The 24,543-nt window shown below is 42.2% G+C and overlaps 1 protein-coding gene across 10 annotated transcripts in view; it reads left to right on the top strand.

Moving 5' to 3' along the window:
• LOC138736234 (annexin A11-like) overlaps positions 1-24,543 on the top strand; it is a 109,679-nt gene that overhangs the window by 61,340 nt on the left and 23,796 nt on the right. For all 10 annotated transcript variants that reach the window (XM_069885392.1, XM_069885390.1, XM_069885391.1 and 7 more), the window contains 6 exons: positions 6,006-6,093; positions 7,977-8,071; positions 9,303-9,416; positions 18,901-18,991; positions 20,604-20,683; positions 22,628-22,684. In XM_069885392.1, the coding sequence (XP_069741493.1) occupies positions 6,006-6,093; positions 7,977-8,071; positions 9,303-9,416; positions 18,901-18,991; positions 20,604-20,683; positions 22,628-22,684 (525 nt within the window). The remainder of the gene's footprint in view (positions 1-6,005; positions 6,094-7,976; positions 8,072-9,302; positions 9,417-18,900; positions 18,992-20,603; positions 20,684-22,627; positions 22,685-24,543) is intronic.

Here is a 24,543-nt window from a genome sequence, read left to right as displayed (position 1 = left end):
TCACTCTTATACCTCTTTACCCGCATACATATCAATCGTGATCATTTTTACTCTCGTTACCCGTCTTCATCCCTCAGTCTATTTTTGTCTTTACCCACATACATATCAATCGTGATCATTTTTACTCTCATTACCCGTCTTCCTCCCTCAGTCTATTTTTGTAATTGTTCTGCAAATTTTCGTGCTTCTTCTGGATCCGAGAATAGTCTGTTTTGTTGTCCTGGAATAAATATTTTCAATACCGCTGGATGCTTTAGTATAAATTTATACCCTTTCTTCCATAAAATCGCCTTTGCTGTATTGAACTCTTTTCTCTTCTTTAGGAGTTCAAAACTTATATCTGGATAAATGAAGATTTTTTGCCCTTTATACTCCAGTGGTTTGTTGCCCTCTCTTACTTTTTCCATTGTCTTCTCCAGTACCTTTTCTCTTGTAGTATATCTTCGGAATTTTACTACAATAGATCTTGGTTTTTGTTGTGGTTGTGGTTTAGAGGCCAATACTCTATGTGCCCTTTCTATTTCCATTTCTTGCTGTAGTTCTGGACATCCTAGGGTCTTAGGGATCCACTCTTTTATAAACTCACTCATATTCTTGCCTTCTTCATCTTCCTTAAGGCCCACTATCTTTATGTTATTTCTTCTGTTATAATTTTCCATTGTATCTATTTTTTGAGCTAGTAGTTCTTGTGTCTCTTTAGTTTTTTTATTAGATTCCTCCAATTTCTTTTTTAAGTCTTCTACCTCCATTTCTGCTGCTACTGCCCGCTCTTCCATCTTGTCCATTTTCTTTCCCATTTCTGTTAAGGTCATCTCTATTTTATTCATTTTCTCTTCTGTGTTGTTTATTCTTTTTCTTAAATCCTTAAATTCCTGTGTTTGCCATTCTTTAAATGACTCCATGTATCCTTTAATAAGAGAAAGTATATCCTTTATCTTGCCTTTCTTTTCTTCTTCATTTCACTGTACTCTTCCTCTTCCTCTTCTTCTTCCTCTGGGTTGGCCATCTGTTGTTTCTTTGGTGCCCTTTCCTTCTCTTCTTTCTTGTTTCTATTGTCTTCTGTGGTCTCTTCTTGCTGCAGGTGTTCTGCAGCTGTCGTTGCCGGCTGTGGAGATCGATTCCCCAGCTGGTCCCCCCTCCCGTCGGTGTGTTTTTTTTCATTCGCATCGCGCATGCGCGAGGAATCGCGTATGCGCGGTTGCGCACTTTTACTCGGCTCAGCGAGCCATTTTTGTAGTCCATTATTTACCGACCTGAGGGAGCGGGTTTCTCTCTCCGCAGCGGGCCTCTTCGGACAGGTAAGGCCTTCACCTTTTTCCTCCTTTGTCTTCTCTTCCTCTCTTCTTACTGTTGCTTTCGATTTTTCTTTTTTTGTCGCCATCTTCTTTCCACCTTTATACTCACTTTTCTGTAACTTTTATTTCTGTGCCTTTGTGTTTTCCTTTGTTTTTCCCGACTTTTCTGGAGAGGGCTGGAGTTCACCGTCCGGCCACTACTCCATCACGTGACTCCACCTCAACATGCTAACAATTGAAGCACAATGGGACTTGTTGATGGAGGGGAGGAGGATACCTTGTCTGTACAGGAGGGAGAAAGTCCTGTTCATCTTGATCTCTTTTCATGGTATTCGTATACACCTTCAGTGGTGAGGCTTGACTGGTGGAATCAATGTGCCTTCTGCCCAATCTGTCTAGTTTCATGGAAATGTTAATGGTAACAAGTTTATCATCATTTGTATTGCACAAAGCAGCAGGCTGAACAGATGTTTCTTGAAAAACTACAATAGTATACATTAAATTAAAAATACATCATAACTGAGAAAGGTAGGTAGTTAATAAATATTCAGTTACCACCATGCCAGAGAAAACCAGATTGGCACAGAAAGGTGCAGTTGAAGCAGACCATGATTAGTATAAGTGGAGGTTCAAGAGTATGATAGCTGTTGGAAAGAAACTATTCTTGAACCTTTAGGTACTGGTCTTCAGGCTTCTATGTGTTCTGCCCGCAAGTAGTAGTGGGAAGAGGTTGTCACCTGGGTGATGGGGGTCCTTTGAGGTTGGCTACGTTGTTGAGGCATGGTGATTTTAAAATCCACAGCCTCCCCTAATGACCTGGAGGGTTTCACTCAGGGTCTGAGTTACAGGGAAAGGTTGTGCAGACTGGGGCTTTTTTCTCTGGAGTGTAGAAGATTGAGAGGGGACTTGATAGAGGTGTTTAAGATTTTAAAAGGGACAGACAGAGTAAATGTGGATAGGCTTTTTCAATTAAGAAAGGGGGAGATTCAAACTAGAGGACATGGTTTAAGATTGAAGGGGGAAAATTATAAGGAGAACATGAGGGGAAATTTCTTTACGCAGAGGGTGGTGGGGATGTGGAATGAGTTTCCGGCAGACGAGGTCGAGGCAGGATCATTGGTTACATTTAAGGAAAGACTGGATCGTTACATGGATAGGAGGGGACTAGAGGGGTATGGACCGGGTGCTGGTCAGTGGGACTAGGAGGGTGGGGATTTGTTACGGCATGGACTAGTAGGGCCGAACTGGCCTGTTCTGTGCTGTAAGTGGTTATATAGAACGACTGATTCCACCTGCATTGAATTCATCCATCGTTATTGAATGGAGATCTACCGGGACCAATGCCTGAAGAGGGCGCACAAAATCAGTGAACGGTGCAGACTCGAAAGGCCAACATGGCCTGTTTCCGCTCCGTAAATGGTTATATAGAGTGACCGCCAGAGGTAACTGTGGAAGCGGTTACAATTATAAAGCTCAAAAGACGTGATCCATGGACAGGAAGATCCCTGAAGGATAGGGACCAAATGCATCCCAGAACATCACCTTGTAAGATGAGATGAGTTGGCCCCGTTTAGCAACATTGACCAAAGTGAACAAGCCCCATTGTCCTGCATTTGGACCATGTTCCTCTAACCCAATGGTCTTCAAACTTTTTCTTTCCACTCATGCCACCTTAAGTAATCCCTATGCCATCAGGGCTCTGTGATTAATAAGGGATTGCTTAAGGTGGTTTGTGAGTGTGAAGGGAAGGTTGAGAACCACTGTTCTAGACCCAGTTGTTACTGAAATATTTTGCTTGAGAAAAACTGTCATTGGCCCATTTCCTTTGGAGTTGTGAAACTGTGCACGTAATGAATTAATTAGGTATGATTAAAACAGTGGTTTTCAAACTCTTTCTTTCCACTCACATACCAATTAAGTAATTCCTTACAGAGCACCGGTGGCATAGGGATTACTTCAAGAGGTGTGTAAGTGGAAAGAAAAAGGTTGAGAACCACTAAGTCTTTCCCATTCATGAACCTACCTAAATGTCTTTTAAAGCTTGTAACTGTAAGACACTTTTTCTGGTCACTCGTTCCATATATGCACCACCCTCTGTGTGGGAAAAACTTGCCTGTCAGGTTCCCATTAAATCTTTCACCTCCCTCCTTAACCTATTCCTTCTAGTTTTAGATTTCCCTATCACAGGAAATATGAAATGACAAAAATGGATGAAAAATCTCATGAGGCATGATCCGCACAAAATGAAGCAGTTAACATTTTGTTGTGGGCGAGTTGTTCTGGGGAAATCTGAAATGTTACCTCCTGCTTCTCTCTCCACTAATGTTCCCTGACCTGCTGTGTGTTGTTGTAGAAACTTCTGTTTTCCTTTCCATAGATAGCGTATGTTAGTAACGCTGTCGCAGATAAAAATCCGATTCAGTGTACCTCCCATCTTGCATGTGTCAAAGCCAGTATCAAGCACAGTCTCACCTCTTCAATCTGCACTGCTGACCAAAGGTGGAACGACATGGTAAATGGCAGGATCCTTGGAAACAGGAGTCTCCTGCCGCAAGTGCAGACCAGATCAGTGATACCATCTGTTTATTGACTGGCGAGATTTTAAAGGCTTAAAAAAAAATTGTGTATCATCCCTCTTGTCACCACAAATCAGTCAGATTTTGGATATTCATAATTCGTCCGTGAAAGATTTCCAACTGTTGTATTAGCCAATTATAAATGGCTGGGAAATGTTGCCACATAGATCTTTAAACAGGGTCTGACCAGGGAGCTGAGTCATGGTTAAAAACATCGGGCACTATGATCCATTGTCAGTTTTGAGCTAGAATTGCTGAGGGGATGAGAAAATGTATATTTAAAGGAAGTGTTAGATTCTGGAAATCTGAAACAGGCAATTCTCAAAATGCTCAGCATCTGTGGAAAGCAAAACCGATTTCATGTCTCTGGTTGACTGGGGAAAGTGGAAAATAACTGCGTTTTAAATTACAGAGAAAATGGGGATGGAAAGGACAAAGGGAATATCTATGATGGGGCAAGCCAGGAGTTCCCTGGGGCTGTTAGAAAGTGATAAAGGAGGAAAGAGCGAGAGGTGCCACAAGACCTGGGGTTCAGGAGCAATTGCTACCCCTCCACCATCAGGGTCCTATGCAGCAAACTCATTCTGAGACTCGTTACTTTACACATTAATTATCAATAATTATTTATTTTTCTGTATTTGCAGAGTCTTACTTTGTTTACATTATTTTTTGGTATATATATCTTTTCCTAAGTTTACCAATGAGTAGAAATTCTGCCTTGCCTGCAGGAAATTGAATCTTGGGGTTGTATGTGATGTCATGTATGAACTCTGGCAATAAATCTGAACTTGAACTTGAGGGAGATGCGCTACAAATGGCAGGTCAGGTCGTGGCAATGCCTGAGAAGGAAAGGAACAAAAGAATCCCAGTCACCGAGCCAATATCACAATCGGGTGGTTTGCACCAGAAATGGTTGGTTCCATTAGCAGCAGAGAAAATGGGTCCACTTGCAGGCACAATGCAGGTACTCTGGCTTGCCTTGGGCTTTGTTCGAGTCCCAAGTGGACAGGTCAGGTTGGGAGGAGGAAGGCCTTGAAAGTGCAAGGTAACAGGAAGCTCGGGGGTGTTTGCAACCAACTGAACACTGTCCACATCTTCCACCTGACACGAGAAAGATGTGGAAACTGTGGATGCTGCAATTTTGAGCAAGTGTTGAGAAATTAGATGGGACTCGGAAGGTCAGGCCACGCCCTCTGAGAGAAATGGATAGTCAGCATTTTTGGGACTCAAGGAAGGGTTCTGACCCAAAATGTTGACTGACTGTAACAAGTCAAATGCTGCCTGACCTCCTGAGTTCCACCTGGTTCTCATTTCTTTCCACACAGCACTGATGGACAAGTGAGATAGGATGAGAGTTTATTGTCATTTACACAAGTTCAACGTTCAGGGTGGCACGGTTAGTGTATCAGTGGGCACAACACTGTTACAGCGCCAGCGACCAGGGTTCGAATCGGGCTGTCTGTAAAGAGTTTGTACCTTTTCCCCATGTCTGGTTTACTCCCACAGTTCAAAATGTACTGGGGTTTGTAGGTCAATTGAGTGGCACGGGCTCGTGGGCCGAAGAGGTCTGTTATCGTGCTGAATGCCAACATTTAAATTAAAAAAAAAATGTGTCCCGCAATTCTTGCACGCTGCGGACACAGGTACGGAAAGTACAAAGTAAATTTCCACAAGAGAGTAAAAATTGGTGCAAAATAGGTGATGTTACAGTTGTGCAGACAGATCTTTGGTCCCGGAGGAGTGACAGCTGTGATAACTCTCACTTGTGTAGCCTCACACTCTCTCATGATCTGGCTCGATGTATTTTCCAAGTGAAAAATTATTTGCTTGTTTTTGCTGCATGCCAGTGCTGTATTTGAAATGGTTTTCTTGGTCAGATACTTGAATAAATTATAACCCTGGAGGTTTGCATTGTTTTAAGTATTAACTTTGCTGCCAATTTGAAGTCTGACTGTCTAAGTGGTCTCATCCTGAGGTGAAGAGACTCAAGGGGCAAAATGACCTCCTCTAACTTGCCAGATGCTATGAGGCAAGCAACCCTTGCTTGACCATAGTGCTTGCTGGATTGAAACTGGGGCTTGACGTGGGCTATTTACTCTGAAGTAATGACCCGAGATGTGTGTTTTGTGTTTAGCCTGTCAACCGGGGAACAGTGAGAGAGGCTGCAGGGTTCGATGCCCTCCGGGACGCTGAGGTTCTGAGGAAAGCCATGAAGGGGTTTGGTGAGTAAACTCTAAAGCACACCACTGCTCACGTGTTGCTTTTCTAATTCAGCTGGAACTTGGAGTGACAGGATATCCTTGTCTCTGATCTGTAGACAGGGAAGTGATGGAGTTCTGTTTACTGTCCCGTCCGCTGAAGATCTGAGCTTTGCACGCTATCCAGGCGTGAAAACACACAGAAATGCCGGAGGAACTTAGCGGACTTGCATCCATAGGAGAGAAAGATGCATTACTATGTTTTGGACCTGAGCCCTTCTTCAAGGATAAGCAAAGATCGAGAAGCTCATACTCAAGACAGTGCTGGCTGGGGGTGGGAGGAGTCCAGACCAACAGAAAGTGTTCATTGGATATGATACGAGGAGAATTGATTTTGACTCAGTGATGAGAGGGAGGAGGAGGTTCCGTTTAAAACCCTCCTCTCCTCCCCCCTCCCCCCCACCCCCCCACCTTTGCCTTCCCCAGTGTGCATGCTCTCTCTCTCTCTTTTCCCTCTGTCTCCTTTCAATTCTCGCCTCTTACCATATTCAATTAACATCTTTTGTTGGTCTGGACTCCTCCCCCTGCCGGTCTTCACTCTTTATTCAGATCTTCCTGTTTTTTTGCCTCTGCTTTGAGGAAGGGCTCAGGCCTGAAATATCAGTAATACATGTTTACCTCCTATGGACGCTGCGAGACTGGCTGAGTTCCTCCAGCATTTCTGTGTTTTTACAACAATCACAGCCTCTTCGATTCAGTCACTGCTTGCTGGTGTTGGAATTGAATATTCACAAAAGGTTATGGAAAAGCAATATCACAAGATTAATCACAGCTTGGTGATTTTAAGGGAGGTGTTGAATATGCAGTATTCCACTTGTGAAATTGATTGCCATTGAAATCAAAAGAAGATTGCCTGTTTTTACCACAAAGAATTTGTCCTGATTGTCATTAAAGATTTAGTATCTGACCAAGGAAGCTTCCAGAAGCCTTGTTAAAGTCAGCTTGTATCTGCGCAGAGAGTTGGGTAGAAGTTGCTGATCTGGGAAATCTGCTTAAGGCCTTTGTCATAAGGTTTGGGAATGGGACCTCCACACCAACCTCCATCCGTGTTAATCCTATCTTTCAGGATGTGGACGTCTGAGCTATTTCAGTGTTGGTCTGAACACTTGAGTGCTGTCATTGACTGCTTCTACCACTCTTTCAGGCAGTATATTTACAGTGCTGGGTGATAAAGGTCCTCTTCTGATCTCCTCTGAATCACTTACCCCTTCCCTAAATCTATTTATCCTTTCTTTTGTCCACTTCTTGTAATGGGGAACAGTTTCCTGCTGAATATCCCTATCTATGTTTGTTCTTCATCTCCTCTGCTGCTGGGAGGCCAAACCTCACCCATCCAATCTCTCCTTGTAACTATGGGAACTTTCTGCCAGATTGCCTATACTGTTGTGACCAGAGCCCATCTCGCATGTAGTGGATTTAATCTCTCCCCTCATGAGGGGAAAAGAGTTCTTCAGGTATCCTGGCCAATATTTCTTACCACAATCAAAATGAAACGATCATGGACTGTGGAGGTCCGATTAATATGTCTTAGTGCATGACCCATCAAGCACTGACTAGAGATTTGATTGCCAGCTCCCTTCTATAATTACCTAAATATCATTGATGGGTCTTGGGAATTGTATTTCCAAAAACATTGATAATTTGGGTGAACTTTGTCATCCTTTGTGCTTGTAGGAAATTAAAATTCACCCTGTATAGGGTGAGTTCTGTATACAGGCATTTTAAGTGTGGTGTTAAGTAGTTTGCAGAGTCGCTGTGAAGTTTGCATGGGATTGTTGATGCAAGTGTTTGAAAGTCCACTTTGATGGGGTCATGAATTCTTGATTGTGATCTTTGTCCCTTCACAGGCACGAATGAACAAGCCATCATAGAAGTTGTTGCTCACCGGTCAAACAAGCAGAGGCAACAGATTGCCCTGTCCTTTAAAACTGCCTATGGGAAGGTAAGTACCTGTGATTGGCAAGTGCAGTTTGCTCTGGACTAGTGTTGAGGCCAATTCCATTCAGAGACCTCATGGTTCCTCTCGTGAAGAATGAGGGGAAGATGCTTCAGTTTGGCATTGAATCTCCTCAAGTGGGCCCCAAAAGAGTCTTTGACAGTCTTCCATAGATGACTCTCCCACTCAGTGACCTGTCCTCCAAATCGATCCAGCAGACGATCTGGTCAGGGCGACGTGTTTATTTGTGGTAGTGTGTGCTGCATTCTTGCTGCCACACCTTGTGCATTGCAATAGTGACTGCAGTTTAGGTGGTGATGAAGTCCTTTGGAAAGTCCTGCAGTTGAGGAGGGTGGAAATGACCTGCATTCCTTCCCCCTTTCAAAATGGGGCTGGGTGTGCTCTTGAGCAGAATAACTTGGGAGTTGCATCCACATTCTGGTGGCCAACTTGTCAATGATTCTTCCATTCCGACACTTCTTCCTGACGATAAAGAGTTTACAAACTCTGGAAATGCAAGCTGTTAAAGTTGAGAGGAGTGAAACACGAAAGTTTGCAGACACCACAGTTGAAGTAAAAAACATGATGCTGGCAAAACTCATCAGGTCAAACAGGCGCCTGCCTCCATTTTGCTCATACTTTGATGAAGGGCTCAAGCCTGAAACTTTGGTTATGTATCTTTATCTTTGCTACATAAAGTGACCTACTGAGTTTCTTCAGCATTGTGTTTCTACTTTCCTCCTTAAAGTTGTTCTTGGCTCCACATTAACATTGGGTTAGACACTCCTTTGAGGAATGCTGAGACTCTGGTGAAGGCTCAATGTTGGTGACCATTGGTAGGTGGACGTGAGGTGCTCTACGTTTGATGTCCTCTGCCCTGATTTTGGACCTCGTTCACCATCTGGGTTACTGTGGGTGTGTCCTGGGTGAAAGCAACTGGTACGATCTCAGCTCATGGTGAGGCTGAGGGGTTCCCACCAAGGTTAGTGTCCCCAGTGACAGAGACGAGGATCAGTCTGGACCTGCTGTACTGTTGCATTAACGCCCAACTTGTGTGGTAGGTTTGTTTCCCATGCTGCCACAAGTCACTGCCCTACTGGAGTGAGAAAACAGGAACAGCCCATCTCCACCCCTACCTCAACAGTATGAACAGACAATATTGGATGGGTTTGGGGATCTTGTGTGCCTGACCTCTGCACTGTTGCTGAGCGTTTGACCTTTATTCTCCCTCCTGCAGGATTTGATAAAGGAGCTGAAGTCGGAGTTGTCGGGTAATTTTGAGAAGACTGTCCTGGCTCTGATGAAAACTCATACGCTCTTCGATGCCACAGAAATGAAAGAAGCCATCAAGGTTGGTGAGGAGCTGGTTTGCAATGTACAGGGAGCACATCCACCAGACTTCTCTTCCACTTGTCTCACTGCACAGAAACAGCCTCTCGGCACCCCACTCCATCCCTTCTCGTGTTTACTCCCCTTCATTATGTGATGTGATGCGTCTTCCTGGAGGCGAGTCATTGTTCTCCCAGGAATGATGCCACTCCTACATTGGTGGAGCACTGGGCAGACTGCTGCCTTGTCTGGTCTCCCTCTGACTCTGTGGGCTTCTCCCACATCTCGAGCACGTGATGATTGGTGGGTTGATTGGCCACCGTAAATCACACCTGGCGAAGGTGGGTGGTAGGAGAATCATTAGGTGGGGTGGTAGGTAAGAGAAATGAGTGATGACATGGGATTACTCTGAGAGCTGCCTTAGAATCGATGGTAAAGAAATTAGGTATAAAATGTACATCCTTTGCTCATTTTACGAAAAAGGACGTATATCTGGGAAATGTTTTGTTGAGCAAAATGCTGTTACACTTGCAAGGTATAAGAATGCTTTGTGCAGGGGTGGCCAAACATTTTTGGTTGTGAGTCACATATAACCATATAACAATTACAGCATGGAAGCAGGCTATCATGACCCTTCTTGTCCATGCCAAAACACTTATACTCTCCTAGTTCCTCTGACCTGCATTCTTCCCATAACCCTCCATTCCCTTTACATCCATATACCAAGCCAAATGTTTCTCAAAAGATAATATTGTACCTGCCACCATCGGAAGCTCATTCCACACAGACACGACCCTGAGTAAAGAAGCTTCCCCTTCTGTTGCACCTAAATGTTTGCCCCCTAACTCTCAGCTCTTGTTTGAATCTTCCCCGATCCTCAATGGAAAATGTCTATCCACATCTACTCTATCTATCCCCCTCAAAATTTTAAAACCTTCTATCAAATCCTCCCTCAGCCTTCTATGCTCCAAGGAATAAAGACCTAACTTGTTTAGCCTTTCTTTATAACTTAGGTGCTGAAACCCAGGGATCATTCTGGTGAATCTTCTCTGTTCTCTCTCTATTTGGTTCACGTACAGAAAAATATAAGTATTCATGGACCAAATACAGTTATATTGTAAGAAAAATGGTGTTTTTAGACCAGAAAACCCCTGTGTCATTTAAAATTAAATTCAAGTCAAGTCAGCTTTATTTGTTGTTAATACCATGCTCGCACAGTAAAGATGAGATGGCGTTTCTATCAAAGTAACTATACGACACCCCTGAACAGTTGAACCGTTGACTTTACAGTAGTTTATTGATGTGCTCACATCTTCCATTCGGCATTTCTAAATCTGCTGCTCTTAAATTTAACTTAAACGAATGCAATAAAATCCTTAACTGAGGTAAGCATTTTCATCGATGAGAAACATTGCAACAGTTGCACTAGCAGTTGTTCAAAATGGCAGCAGCATCTTTTTTTTTTTTTTTAAATTTTTTATTTTTCACACCATAAATCACAATAGCCATGATATACACTTTTTCTTTTCCACACATTTACAGTGACTTTTTCTCCCTCCCCCCTCCCTCCTCCCAAGCCACCCCCCCACCCCCCCCCCTCTCATCCATTTTAGGTATACAATCTAGGTTGCATTAATTCAGTTAGACAATGTTGTCATTCAACAGAAATACACCAGAAATTCTACTGAGTCCATTCTTTTCTTTTCTTCTCCTTCCATCAACTTAGGTAATGTTTGTTCCCGGTAGGTTTTCGCTATTGTATTTAATGTAAGGCTCCCATACTTGTTCGAATATTTCAATATTATTTCTTAAACTATATGTTATTTTTTCTAATGGAATACATTTATTCATTTCTATATACCATTGTTGTATTTTCAAATTATCTTCCAATTTCCAGGTTGACATAATACATTTTTTTGCTACGGCTAGGGCTATCTTGACAAATCTTTTTTGTGCATCTTCCAAGTCAATTCCAAATTCTTTATTTTTTATGTTACTTAGGAGAAAGATCTCTGGATTCTTTGGTATATTGTTTTCTGTTATTTTATTTAATATCTGATTGAGATCATCCCAAAATTTTTCTACTCTCTCACATGTCCAGATTGCATGAATTGTTGTTCCCCTTTCTTTTTTACATCGAAAACATCTATCAGATACTGTTGGGTCCCATTTATTTAACTTTTGCGGTGTAATGTTTAGTCTGTGTAACCAATTATATTGTATCATACGCAGCCTCGTATTTATTGTATTTCTCATCGTTCCAGAGCATAACTTCTCCCATGTTTCCTTTTTTATCTTTATATTTAAATCTTGTTCCCATTTTTGTTTAGTTTTACCATTTGTTTCCTCATTCTCCTTTTCTTGCAGTTTAATATACATATTTTTTATAAATCTTTTGATTAACATTGTATCTGTAATCACATATTCAAGGTTACTTCCCTCTGGTAAACTCAAGTTGTTTCCTAATTTATCTTTCAAGTAGGATCTCAGTTGGTAATATGCCAGCGCTGTATCTCCAGTTATATTGTACTTATCTCTCATTTGTTCAAAGGATAAGAATCTACTTCCTGAAAAACAATTTTCTATTCTTTTAATCCCTTTTTTTTCCCATTTTCTAAAGGCAAGGTTGTCTATTGTAAAAGGGAGTAGCTTATTTTGCGTCAATATTAGTTTTGGTATTTGGTAATTTATTTTATTTCTTTCTACATGAATCTTCTTCCATATATTGAGGAGATGGTGTAATACTGGAGAAGTTCTATGTTGTACCAATTTTTCGTCCCATTTATATAATATGTGTTCAGGTATCTTTTCCCCTATTTTATCTAATTCTAGTCTCGTCCAGTCTGGTTTTTCCCTTGTTTGATAAAAATCTGATAGGTACCTTAATTGTGCGGCTCTATAATAATTTTTGAAGTTTGGCAATTGTAAGCCTCCTTGTTTATACCATTCTGTTAATTTATCTAGTGCTATCCTCGGTTTCCCCCCTCTCCATAAAAATCTCCTTATTATTTTCTTTAACTCTTTGAAGAATTTTTATGTCAGTTGTATTGGCAATGCCTGAAATAAGTATAGTATCCTTGGAAAAATGTTCATTTTAATACAGTTTATCCTTCCTATCAGTGTTAGTGGTAGCTCTTTCCAATGCTCTAAATCGTCCTGTAATTTTTTCATTAGTGGATTGTAATTGAGTTTATATAATTGGCCTAGATTTTTGTTTATTTGCACACCTAGGTATCTTATTGCCTGCGTTTGCCATCTGAATGGGGATTCCTCCTTAAATTTTGAGAAATCCGCGTTATTCATAGGCATTGCTTCACTTTTATTTACGTTTATCTTGTATCCCGACACTTCTCCATATTCCTTCAATTTCTTATATAGTTCTTTTATTGATAGTTCTGGTTCTGTTAAGTACACTATCACATCATCCGCAAACAGACTGATTTTATATTCCCTGTCTTTTATTTTTATTCCTTTTATATTATTATCTCTTCTTATCGATTCTGCTAGTGGTTCTATAGCTAGCGCAAACAATAATGGTGATAGTGGGCATCCCTGCCGCGTTGACCTGCTTAAGTTAAATTGCTTTGATACATGTCCATTTACTGTCACTTTCGCTAACGGTCCCTTATATAATGCTTTAATCCAATTAATATACTTCTCCGGTAAACTGAATTTTTGCAATACTTTGAACAAGTAATTCCATTCTACTCTGTCGAAGGCCTTCTCTGCGTCTAAAGCAACTGCTACTGCCGGTGCTTTATTTCCTTCTACTGCATGAATTAAGTTAATAAATTTACAAATATTGTCTGTTGTGCGTCTTTTTTTGATAAATCCAGTTTGGTCTAAATTTACCATTTTCGGTACCTGTTCTGCTAATCTGTTCGCTAATAGTTTAGCTATTATCTTATAATCTGTGTTTAGCAGAGATATTGGTCTATATGACGCTGGTGAGAGTGGATCTTTCCCTTGTTTTAGTATCACTGTAATTATTGCTGTTTTACATGAATCTGGTAAGTTTTGTGTCTCATCAATCTGGTTGATTACATCCAGGAGGGGCGGTATTATTAGGTCTTTAAATGTTTTGTAGAATTCTATTGGGAGTCCATCCTCTCCTGGTGTCTTATTATTTGGTAAATTTTTTATTATCTCTTGTATTTCTACTGTTCCAAATGGTTCTGTTAATTTATTTTGTTCCTCTATTTGTAGTTTTGGTAGTTCAATTTTAGTCAAAAATTCATCTATTTTCCCTTCTTTCCCTTCGTTTTCGGTTCGGTATAATTGTTCATAGAATTCTCTGAAGTTTTCCTTAATTTCTTTTGGATTATATGTAATTTGTTTGTCTTTTTTCCTTGTTGCCAATACCATTTTCTTAGTTTGCTCTGTCTTAAGCTGCCATGCTAAGATTTTGTGTGTTTTTTCACCTAGTTCATAATATTTCTGTTTTGTCTTCATTATATTCTTCTCCACCTTATATGTTTGTAATGTTTCATATTTTATTTTTTTATCCGCCAATTCTCTTCTTTTGGTTGTATCTTCCTTTATTGCTAATTTTTTTTCTATGTTTATTATTTCCCTTTCCAACTGCTCTGTTTCCTGGTTATAGTCCTTCTTCATCTTGGTTGCATAACTTATTATTTGCCCTCTAATGAATGCTTTCATTGCGTCCCATAGTATAAACTTATCTTCCACTGATTCCGTATTTACTTCAAAGTACATTTTTAATTGTTTTTCAATAAATTCTCTAAAATCCTGTCTTTTAAGTAGCATGGGGTTTAATCTCCATCTATACATTCTTGGAGGGATGTCCTCTAGCTCTATTGCCAATAACAGGGGTGAGTGGTCCGATAATAGTCTAGCTTTATATTCCGTTTTCCTAACTCTCCCTTGAATGTGGGCTGATAACAGGAATAGGTCTATCCTTGAGTATGTTTTATGTCTAGTCGAGTAGTATGAGTATTCCTTTTCTTTTGGGTTTTGTTTCCTCCATATGTCCACAAGTTTCATTTCTTGCATTGATTTAATTATAAATTTGGTTACTTTGTTCTTCCTGTTAATTTTTTTCCCCGTTTTATCCATATTTGGATCCAAATTCAGATTGAAATCCCCTCCTATTAGTATGTTCCCTTGCGTATTAGCTACCTTCAAAAAGATATCTTGCATAAACTTTTGATCTTCTTCGTTAGGTGAATATATATTAAGTAGATTCCAAAGCTCTGAATATATCTGACATTTTATCATAACATATCTCCCTGCTGGATCTATTATTTCCTCTTCTATTTTAAATGGCACATTTTTGCTAATTAATATAGCCACTCCTCTTGCTTTTGAATTATACGATGCTGCTGTTACATGTCCTACCCAATCTCTCTTTAATTTCTTGTGCTCCAATTCAGTTAAGTGTGTTTCTTGGACAAATGCTATATCTATTTTTTCCTTTTTCAGTAAATTTAGTAGTTTCTTCCTTTTAATTTGGTTATGTATTCCATTAATATTTAGAGTCATATAGTTCAGCGTAGCCATTTTATATTTTGTTTATCTTCTCTTTCCGTTTTTCCATCATTACCTTTCCTCCTTTTCCATTTCTGTTTTCTTATTTTCAACTCTTTACCAGACGACATTCCTACAACATCCAACATTTTCCTTATTCTCCTATTTCTATCTTCTTTATCCCCAATCTCCCCTTCCCCTCCTGAGTTGCCCTTTATCCCTTGTCGGACAACCACATCTCCCCTCTCCATTTGGATTTGCGAATCCACTCGCAAGCGTCAACTGATTTTGCAGTGACCGCTCTTTTCCCCCACCCAGCCCCCCCCAGAAAAGATTTCGCTTTTTATATGTCACAAAGGTCACTCTTTTAATTCCCTCCTTATTCTCTCTATTCCATTACCTTCTCTTATTAATTCTTGTCTATACTCTCTATGTTTTCCTCTAATTACAGATACTTTCACATATGCCCATTGTCTCTATTCACTCTTATACCTCTTTACCCGCATACATATCAATCGTGGTCATTTTTACCCTCCTTACCCTTCTTCATCCCTCAGTCTATTTTTGTCTTTACCCACATACATATCAATCGTGATCATTTTTGCTCTCATTACCCGTCTTCATCCCTCAGTCTATTTTTGTAATTGTTCTGCAAATTTTCGTGCTTCTTCTGGATCCGAGAATAGTCTGTTTTGTTTTCCTGGAATAAATATTTTCAATACCGCAGGATGCTTCAGTGTAAATTTATATCCTTTCTTCCATAAAATCGCTTTTGCTGTATTGAACTCTTTTCTCTTCTTTAGGAGTTCGAAGCTTATATCTGGATAAATGAAGATTTTTTGCCCTTTATACTCCAGTGGTTTGTTGCCCTCTCTTACTTTTTCCATTGTCTTCTCCAGTACCTTTTCTCTTGTAGTATATCTTAGGAATTTTACTACAATAGATCTTGGTTTTTGTTGTGGTTGTGGTTTAGGGGCCAATGCTCTATGTGCCCTTTCTATTTCCATTTCTTGCTGTAGTTCTGGACATCCTAGGGCCTTAGGGATCCATTCTTTTATAAACTCCCTCATATTCTTGCCTTCTTCATCTTCCTTAAGGCCCACTATCTTTATGTTATTTCTTCTGTTATAATTTTCCATTATATCTATTTTTTGGGCTAGTAATTCTTGTGTCTCTTTAGTTTTTTTATTAGATTCCTCCAATTTCTTTTTTAAGTCTTCTACCTCCATTTCTGCTGCTATTGCCCGTTCTTCCATCTTGTCCATTTTTTTCCCCATTTCTGTTAAGGTCATATCCATTTTATTTATTTTCTCTTCTGTGTTGTTTATTCTTCTTCTTAAATCATTGAATTCCTGTGTTTGCCATTCTTTAAATGACTCCATGTATCCTCTAACAAGAGCAAGTATATCCTTTACCTTGCCTTTCCCTTTATCTATTTCACTGTACTCTTCCTCTTCTTTTTCCTCTGGGTTGACCATCTGTTGTTTCTTTGCTGCCCTTTCCTCCTCTTCTTTCTTGTTTCCATTGTCTTCTGTGGTCTCTTCTTGCTGCAGGTGTTCTGCAGCTGTCGTTGCCGGCTGTGGAGATCGACTCCCCAGCTGGTCCCCCCTCCCGTCGGTGTGTTTTTTTGCATGCGCATCGCGCATGCGCGACTCCTCGCGCATGCGCGGTTGCGCACTTTTACTCGGCTCTGTGAGCCATTGTTGTAGTTCTTTTTCTACCGACCTGAGGTAGTGGGGCCCTCTCTCCACAGCGGGCCTCTTCGGACAGGTAAGGCCTTCACCTTTTTCCTCCGTTGTCTTCTCTTCCTCTCTTCTTTCATTTGATTTTGATTTTTCTCCTTTTGTCTCCATCTTCTTTCCACCTTTATACTCACTTTTCTTTAACTTGTATTTCTGTGCCTTTGTATTTTCTCTTGTTTTTCCCGACTTTTCTGGAGAGGGCTGGAGTTCACCGTCCGGCCACTACTCCATCACGTGACTCCTCCCTGGCAGCAGCATCTTGTTTAAATTTTTTAAACATTTTAAATGTTTTAAATTTTAATTTAAAGAAAAAGTTTTAAATTTAGACATGCAGCATGGTAACAGGCCCTTTCAGCCCACAAGCCACAATTACAGCCAATTGATCTACAATCTCCGGTCCGTTTTGTATGGAGGGAGGAAACCCACGCAGACATGGGGAGAACGTACAAACTCTTTACAGACAGCGTAGGATTCAAACTCCGATCTGGTCCCGATCACTGGTGCTGTAACAGCATTGCACTAACCGCTATGCCAACCATCCTTCCCTAATGTATGTACATACAGTTCAATTTATTGTTAGAGACTGTGTTCTAATGGGCCATAATCCATTTTAATTTTTAAAATTCACCCCTTAAAAATGGGCAGTTGGCCATGGGCTGTAGTTTGGCCACATCTGGCTTTATGGGCATTTTGGCAGAGTGTGTTCCCATGTCTGAAATTTGTAAATTGTAGATGAGCAGCACAAATAATCATGGTTGAAAAAAAATTAATGAATGAATCTTAATGAATTGAGGAGTGTTTGTCGCTCCCTGATTTGCAGCTCTTATGTTTTGGCTTGCCCAGAAATGAAGCATCTACCTCTGCTTAACAATGGTTTGAGCTGTTGCCTATGCGTATCTGGAACAAACTTCCAGGGGAAGTTATGGACATGGGTACACTCACAACATTTAAAACCCATTTGGACAGAATGTGGATGGAAAAGGTTGGGAAATATTTGGACCAAATACAGGAAAATGGGACGGACCCAGAATGCCATCTTGGTTAGCACAGATAAGTTGGGCGAAAGGACCTGTTCTATGCTGTCTAACTCATTACGTTTCAATGACCTTGTTCTTTCTCATGCACTCACTTCAGTATCAATTTGATGTTGAACTTGAAATGGATGAACACCACCAATAAACCTGGAGAGTAAAACACACACAACTGCAAGTATCTGTCATGGTTGTTTCTGGCCTGCCTCCTGGGAGGCAATCTTCAGTGGTTACAGATGTGCAGTAATGCTTTAATTATTTTTGATTTACAGAGAGAATATCTCGTAACTGTCATCTCCTGGTCCCTTTGAAGTGGCACAGTGCCCTGACTTGGAAATGCATTGCTGTTCTTTTACCACCACTGGGTCTAATTCCTGATGCACTTTCCCTGAGTGCTTTGGAGAAGCTCCTTTGCGACTTGGCAGAGGCTCGCCTCCATCTTCCCAATGACAAGCAGGGATGGGTGATAAATGCTGACCCCCTGCCCCAACCTAGTTTCATTTCATTATTTTTTTTTAAAGATTTTACCCAGTGTTGCGATAAAATCTCTCAATAGGCCTAGTAAATGGGATTCGAATCAGTTTGAAGGGACCATGACAACTGTGGCCTCAACAATTTTCCAGAGCATTGTGTAAGTGACCTGATGAACCAGATACAGAGCCATGGGATTTCAAGTGGACACAGAGTGGCTATCGGACTTGTCATGTAGTTGCAGACGTTTACCAACAGAACAAGGGGTCTGAGCCATGGCATCAGGAACCGTTGATCTGGTACTGTAGTGTGAAGGGTGCAGGGCTGAGAAGAAGCACTTGAACTATAACCATCTGGTTTTGTTTCTAAGACTTCCACCTCTCAATAACCAAAATTTACATTGTACTATCTCGAAGTCAGACTTGTGACATTGAACTACAGACACGACCTCACTTTCTCCTTTTTATGTTTGCACTATTTATTTATTTCTTGACATGTTCATGATAATAAATTCTGATTATGATTCTATTTTTTATTCAAGGCTTGGGTGGAAAGGGGAGCATTTGGCCACATCTCTGTTGTCACTTTCTTGAACCAATGCAATAGTTCTGGAGAAGATATTTCCGCAATGCTTTTGGGCAAGGAGTTCCAGGACTTAGACTCAGCAATGATGAGAGAGCTGAGACTCATTACCAAGTCAGGGAATTGATTGAGTATTGATCTTTGCCATATTTTACTTTTAAATAGAAAATGAATTGACTCTTTTTGGTTACAGGGGGCTGGTACGGATGAACAATGTCTGATTGAGATCTTGGCTTCTCGCTCAAATGCTGAAATCCACGAAATCAATAAGGTGTACAAAGCAGGTGAGATGTGACCAGTGGTCTGCACAGTTGCAGGCTTTCTGCCAGAGGTGATGTTAACAATTACTTACATTAATCTGCGGTAGCTTAAAAAGTAAAACACGAAGGTCTGCAGGCACTGTGGTTGAAGTAAAAACGCAATGCTGGAGAAACTCAGCAGGTCAAACAGTGGCTTTTGTTCTTCTTTGGCTTGGCTTCGCGGACGAAGATTTATGGAGGGGGTAAAAGTCCACGTCAGCTGCAGGCTCGTTTGTGGCTGACAAGTCCGATGCGGGACAGGCAGACACGGTTGCAGCGGTTGCAGGGGAAAATTGGTGGGTTGGGGTTGGTTGTTGGGTTTTTCCTCCTTTGCCTTTTGTCAGTGAGGTGGGCTCTGCGGTCTTCTTCAAAGGAGGTTGCTGCCCGCTAAACTGTGAGGCGCCAAGATGCACGGTTTGAGGCGATATCAGCCCACTGGCGGTGGTCAATGTGGCAGGCACCAAGAGATTTCTTTAGGCAGTCCTTGTACCTTTTCTTTGGTGCACCTCTGTCACGGTGGCCAGTGGAGAGCTCGCCATATAACACGATCTTGGGAAGGCGATGGTCCTCCATTCTGGAGACGTGACCCACCCAGCGCAGCTGGATCTTCAGCAGCGTGGACTCGATGCTGTCGGCCTCTGCCATCTCGAGTACTTCAACGTTAGGGATGAAAGCGCTCCAATGAATGTTGAGGATGGAGCGGAGACCACGCTGGTGGAAGCGTTCTAGGAGCCGTAGGTGATGCTGGTAGAGGACCCATGATTCGGAGCCGAACAGGAGTGTGGGTATGACAACGGCTCTGTATACGCTTATCTTTGTGAGGTTTTTCAGTTGGTTGTTTTTCCAGACTCTTTTGTGTAGTCTTCCAAAGGCGCTATTTGCCTTGGCGAGTCTGTTGTCTATCTCGTTGTCAATCCTTGCATCTGATGAAATGGTGCAGCTGAGATAGGTAAACTGGTTGACCGTTTTGAGTTTTGTGTGCCCGATGGACATGTGGGGGGACTGGTAGTCAAGGTGGGGAGCTGGCTGATGGAGGACCTCAGTTTTCTTCAGGCTGACTTCCAGGCCAAACATTTTGGCAGTTTCCGCAAAACAGGACGTCAAGCGCTGAAGAGCTGGCTCTGAATGGGCAACTAAAGCGGCATTGTCTGCAAAGAGTAGTTCACGGACAAGTTTCTCTTGTGTCTTGGTGTGAGCTTGCAGGCGCCTCAGATTGAAGAGACTGCCATCCGTGCGGTTTTGTATAGCAAAGATAAAGATACAGAACCAATGTTTCGGGCTTGAGCCCTTCATCAAGATAATAAGCCACATGTAGGCAGGTGCCTGAACTGAATGGTGGTGGTGGGGCGGAGGGAGTAGGAGGGGGCAGGGAGAAGCAAAATAAAAACTTGGGAGCAGCAAGGATTACGGATGGGGAGCAGTGAGAGATTCCCAGACAGCAAAGGTCTCCTTCTCCCCCCCCACCCTGGTGGTTGGGTGTAAAACCAATCCCTGAAAACCAGGACAGAGTCCAAAGGGTTAAAAGATTGGATTGGCCTCCTGTGTTCTAAAGACGGTGCAGTGTAGTAGATAATGCTGAACCCTCTGGTTGTTGCAGAATTTAAGAAGACTCTGGAGCAGGATATTAAGAGTGACACATCTGGCCACTTTGAGAGGCTCCTGGTCTCCCTCGTTCAGGTAACTATGACGGGGCAGCAGGCCGTCTGCCCCTGCTTTCACTTTTCAGAGTTTTCATCCTCTTTGGTGAATATACATCAACAGCTTCTCTTTGGAGAAACCCTAATGCAGCATGATTAGAGCAGGGGTCAGCGTCAGCAACTGGAGTTCGAATCCGGCGCTGTGAGGCAGGGATGCAGTGCTGCCAGAGCTCAGCAGAGTGCTGCTGCGGCATTCCATTGGGCCACTCCGGCTCATCACTCCAGCCCCCCCACCCTGAGCACTACTCTGGACATACAAGGTACCTGTTTCTTCCACGACTGGTCATCCTCCTTCATCGTCCTACCGCTCGCTCTCAGTTATACAGTGCCAAATACAACATGGCGGCCACCAAAGGCAGGTCCTGCAAGACCTCCTTGTCACCATATTTGGTGAGCTCTAGCACCTTTAAAAAAAACAAAATTAGTTCTGCACCCCTGCTGTGAGGAGTTTGTACGTTCTCCCTGTGTTTGCATGGGTTTCAGGTTTCCTCCCACCGTTCAAAACATGCCAGGGGTTGTAGGTCAATTGGGTGTAATTGGGCAGCATGGGCTCATGGGCCGGAAGGAAGGGCCTGTTACTGTGTTGTATGTCAAAATTTAAATTTAATTATAAGGCACCAGTCGTAAGATGACAGAAGGAAGAATGAGAGCATGTATGTATTGAAGAGGTGGGTTTTTAAAGAGTGACTTAGAAGGTAAAAAGAAAGGGGTAGTGAGTTGGTTTCGAAGTGGGATTCCAGAGCTGGGGGCTTTGGCAGCTGAAGGTCAAGTTGACAACAGTGAATCAATTAAATTTGGGATTATTATAAAGAGGCTAGATTGGAAGAGCATGATGGTCTGAGAAAGTTGAGGCTGGGTGAGTTTAGTGATGGGGAAGAGTGGGACGATGCAGGATTTGTAAAGGAGGATGATGGTTTCGAAACAGGGCTTTGTAAATCTGGTGGCATGGTGGGGAATAGGTTGGTGTGAGTTCAGACATGATCCGCAGAATTGCAGGTGAGTACAGGCCAGAGGTCAAAGCTTGGTTACGTTTGACATGTGTGTTTGCAAAGTTCCAGCAGCCTGGAAGTGGGAGATGTTTCAAACACTGCAATCAGTGGAGTTAAAGAATGGGCAAATTGCTTGGAGGGAGAAGGAGAACAGGAAAATAGTGGGTTCAAATATCAACTTTGTTTTGTGGAGCTAAAATTGCTTTCCACAGAGAGGTGGATAAAGAGAAATCGGGGAAGGAGGGAGGTGAAAAGTGGTGAGAACAGGAGAGCAAACTTTAAGTGGCAGTAAAATATTTCATAATTTCAGTTGTGGAATTACTTGCTTGCGTGCTGACAGTTTTTTTTTCCATTGGACCCTGACCCAGTTAATTCCTGGGACAAGGTGCCAGTGGAAAAGGGGCTACAGGTGCTATTCAGACCATTGAATCTGTCCCGCCATTGAATCATGAGCTGATCCATTTCCCCATTCAGCCCCATTGCCCGGCCTTCTCCCCATAACCTTTGATGCCCTGGCTAATCAAGAATTTCTGCCTCAATCTCTGCCTTAAATACACCAATGACCTGGTCTCCACAACTGCCAGTGGAAACAAATTCCACGGATTCATCACCCTCAGGATAAAAAAATTCCTTTTTTTAAAAGAAATTCCGTTCTAAGCAGACACCCTTCAATCCTGAGGTTGTGCCCTCTTATCCTAGACTCCCACCAGAGGAAACAACCTCTCTAGTAGAGGTATTTGTCCCATGACTGGAGCTGTCTGTGATTCAGCTGTATGATTGATTGAGCTCAGTGATTCTACTTGAAGCACACAAGCAATCGTGTTCCCCATCCCCAGGATGGAAGAATGACTCTCGCTGACCTCGGTTTTGTGAGCACAAACCAAAAACAACCCCATATTCTTGATCACTAATTCTCCTTTCCTCCTGGTTTCCAGGGTAACCGAGATGAAAGCCAAAATGTGGACCTCACGCTGGTGAAAAGAGATGCACAAGTAAGTCACCATTTTCTGTTTACCATCATCCTTGTGAATAGGTGTTGACAAAATTGTAAAAACACAATGCTGGAGAAACTCAGCTGGTCAAACAGCATATTTTATATTACAAAATTAAAGTTACATAACCGATGTTTTGGGCTTCATCGAGGTATGAACAAAATGTAGGCAGGCGTCTGAATAAAGTGGTGGAGGGGAGGGGGCAAGGGGAAGAGCACCGTCCCACAGGTAGGAGGTAATATGGGAGGGAGGGCACAGCAGCACATGGAGAGAGACACATTTGTGATTCCCAGGGCAGTTCAAATGCCCTCTGCAATTCCACGTATGTGACATTCAAAGATATTGCCCTATTCCCTGCTTCCATCATCTAGTTAAAAAGTTCCAGCCACTACGCCCAGCTTTGGCATATCTTTTTTTTAAATGGCTGTTTGGCTTACTCTGATTGGCTGAGAATTGTCAACGTTAGTTGCTCTGTCCTCAAAGACCGATTCTGTTGGCATAGCTTACTCAATGCAACGTGTCTTCATTTGTAAGCTACCTCTCATTGTGTTCGTTTTAGATTGGTCACAGTGTTTGAGCTATCGAAAGAAAATAGACACACACACACACCGAGAGCAGTTCAGTTTATACAAGGCTTTATTTCTAAATCTAAAGCTGAATTCACACTACAATATTCAAGCCCTTCCCAATTATACGTATCAATGCCTGGACTGGTCCCAACTGCCAAAGCGAGGCGACGACTGCACACTTGTAGTAGGTTGTCTGGGCGCCAGTAGCAGCTTCTCCACCTCCCCGGACCGGACGTTGGTTGGAATCTTGAAGTTCTTCTTCTTGCTGAGAGATGTTGCCACCTCTTGGAGAGTCTCAAACTTCAGCAGTGGGACCATGGCTTGTATTACCCAAAAGTTGTTTACTTCAGATCTTATCTCTTTGAACAAATGATTTAATTATCTCCAAGGTCTCCTGGCAGTCTGCGACCAACAAAAGACAACTGCATCTCTGGGCCTCATGGTGGAAGTTAGGTAATGTCTACTGATTCATATGCATCCCTGGGCCCCATAGTGGAATTGAGATTATGTCTTCTGATGCAACTGCATCCCTTCTTGCATAAGCTGGTCTAAATCCTCCATTACATTCCACCCCTTGGTCGCAGCCTGTCACTTACGAGACCCAACAAGCATTTGAGTACAGAAGGAGTGAAAAAAACTATAATAATCACAAAAATAAGCAATAATGCGAGCAGCTAACGGAGAATATTGTGGCCCAATCCTCCAAATGTACCAGTTAACCATGAAAAAGGATTCCAATCAAGGCTCAAACTATCCTTGTGGGCCACAATACCCAGACAGTGAAGCTCACGAACAGATTTTGAAACATGCTTAACAATATCCGATATATTAGTCGATACATCAGGCCATGTCCCCCACGGGCAACTCCCTCTGAACGTCCTTGACATTACAAATCCAATTGCTGGCATCAAAGCAGCGGTTAAGCCAGATCAGCAGGAGCACAAGATGGAGGACCTGGAACAAAGAAGCCTGACTTATGTCACTCACGATGCCGTAAGCGTTAGGTATTTAAACAAACTAAACCATCCTGTCCCTCAATAGCTACCCACCGAGTGTTACCCTGGGCAGGTGTCACTATTTCCCCTTTTACAGGAGGGCCACTACCTGATGGTGCCACCCATACCTTTTGTCTGGCATTCTTTGGCTCGGGAATGGGGGGCAATGACTGTTTTTCCTCTGGAATAGGCTGTCGTGGAAAGGTGTTCCTCCCTTCAAAGGGCGATGATTCAAATTGTCGACTGCCTGCTGCAGCACATGGCACCACCCCTTCAGGGTCCCCAGTGGTGTTAA

This window comes from Narcine bancroftii, chromosome 6 (assembly GCF_036971445.1).
Source record: "Narcine bancroftii isolate sNarBan1 chromosome 6, sNarBan1.hap1, whole genome shotgun sequence".
NCBI classification, from domain to species: Eukaryota; Metazoa; Chordata; class Chondrichthyes; order Torpediniformes; family Narcinidae; genus Narcine; species Narcine bancroftii.
The sequence above is the reverse complement of the archived record's forward strand: the minus strand, read 5'-3'. Positions and strand labels throughout refer to the sequence as shown.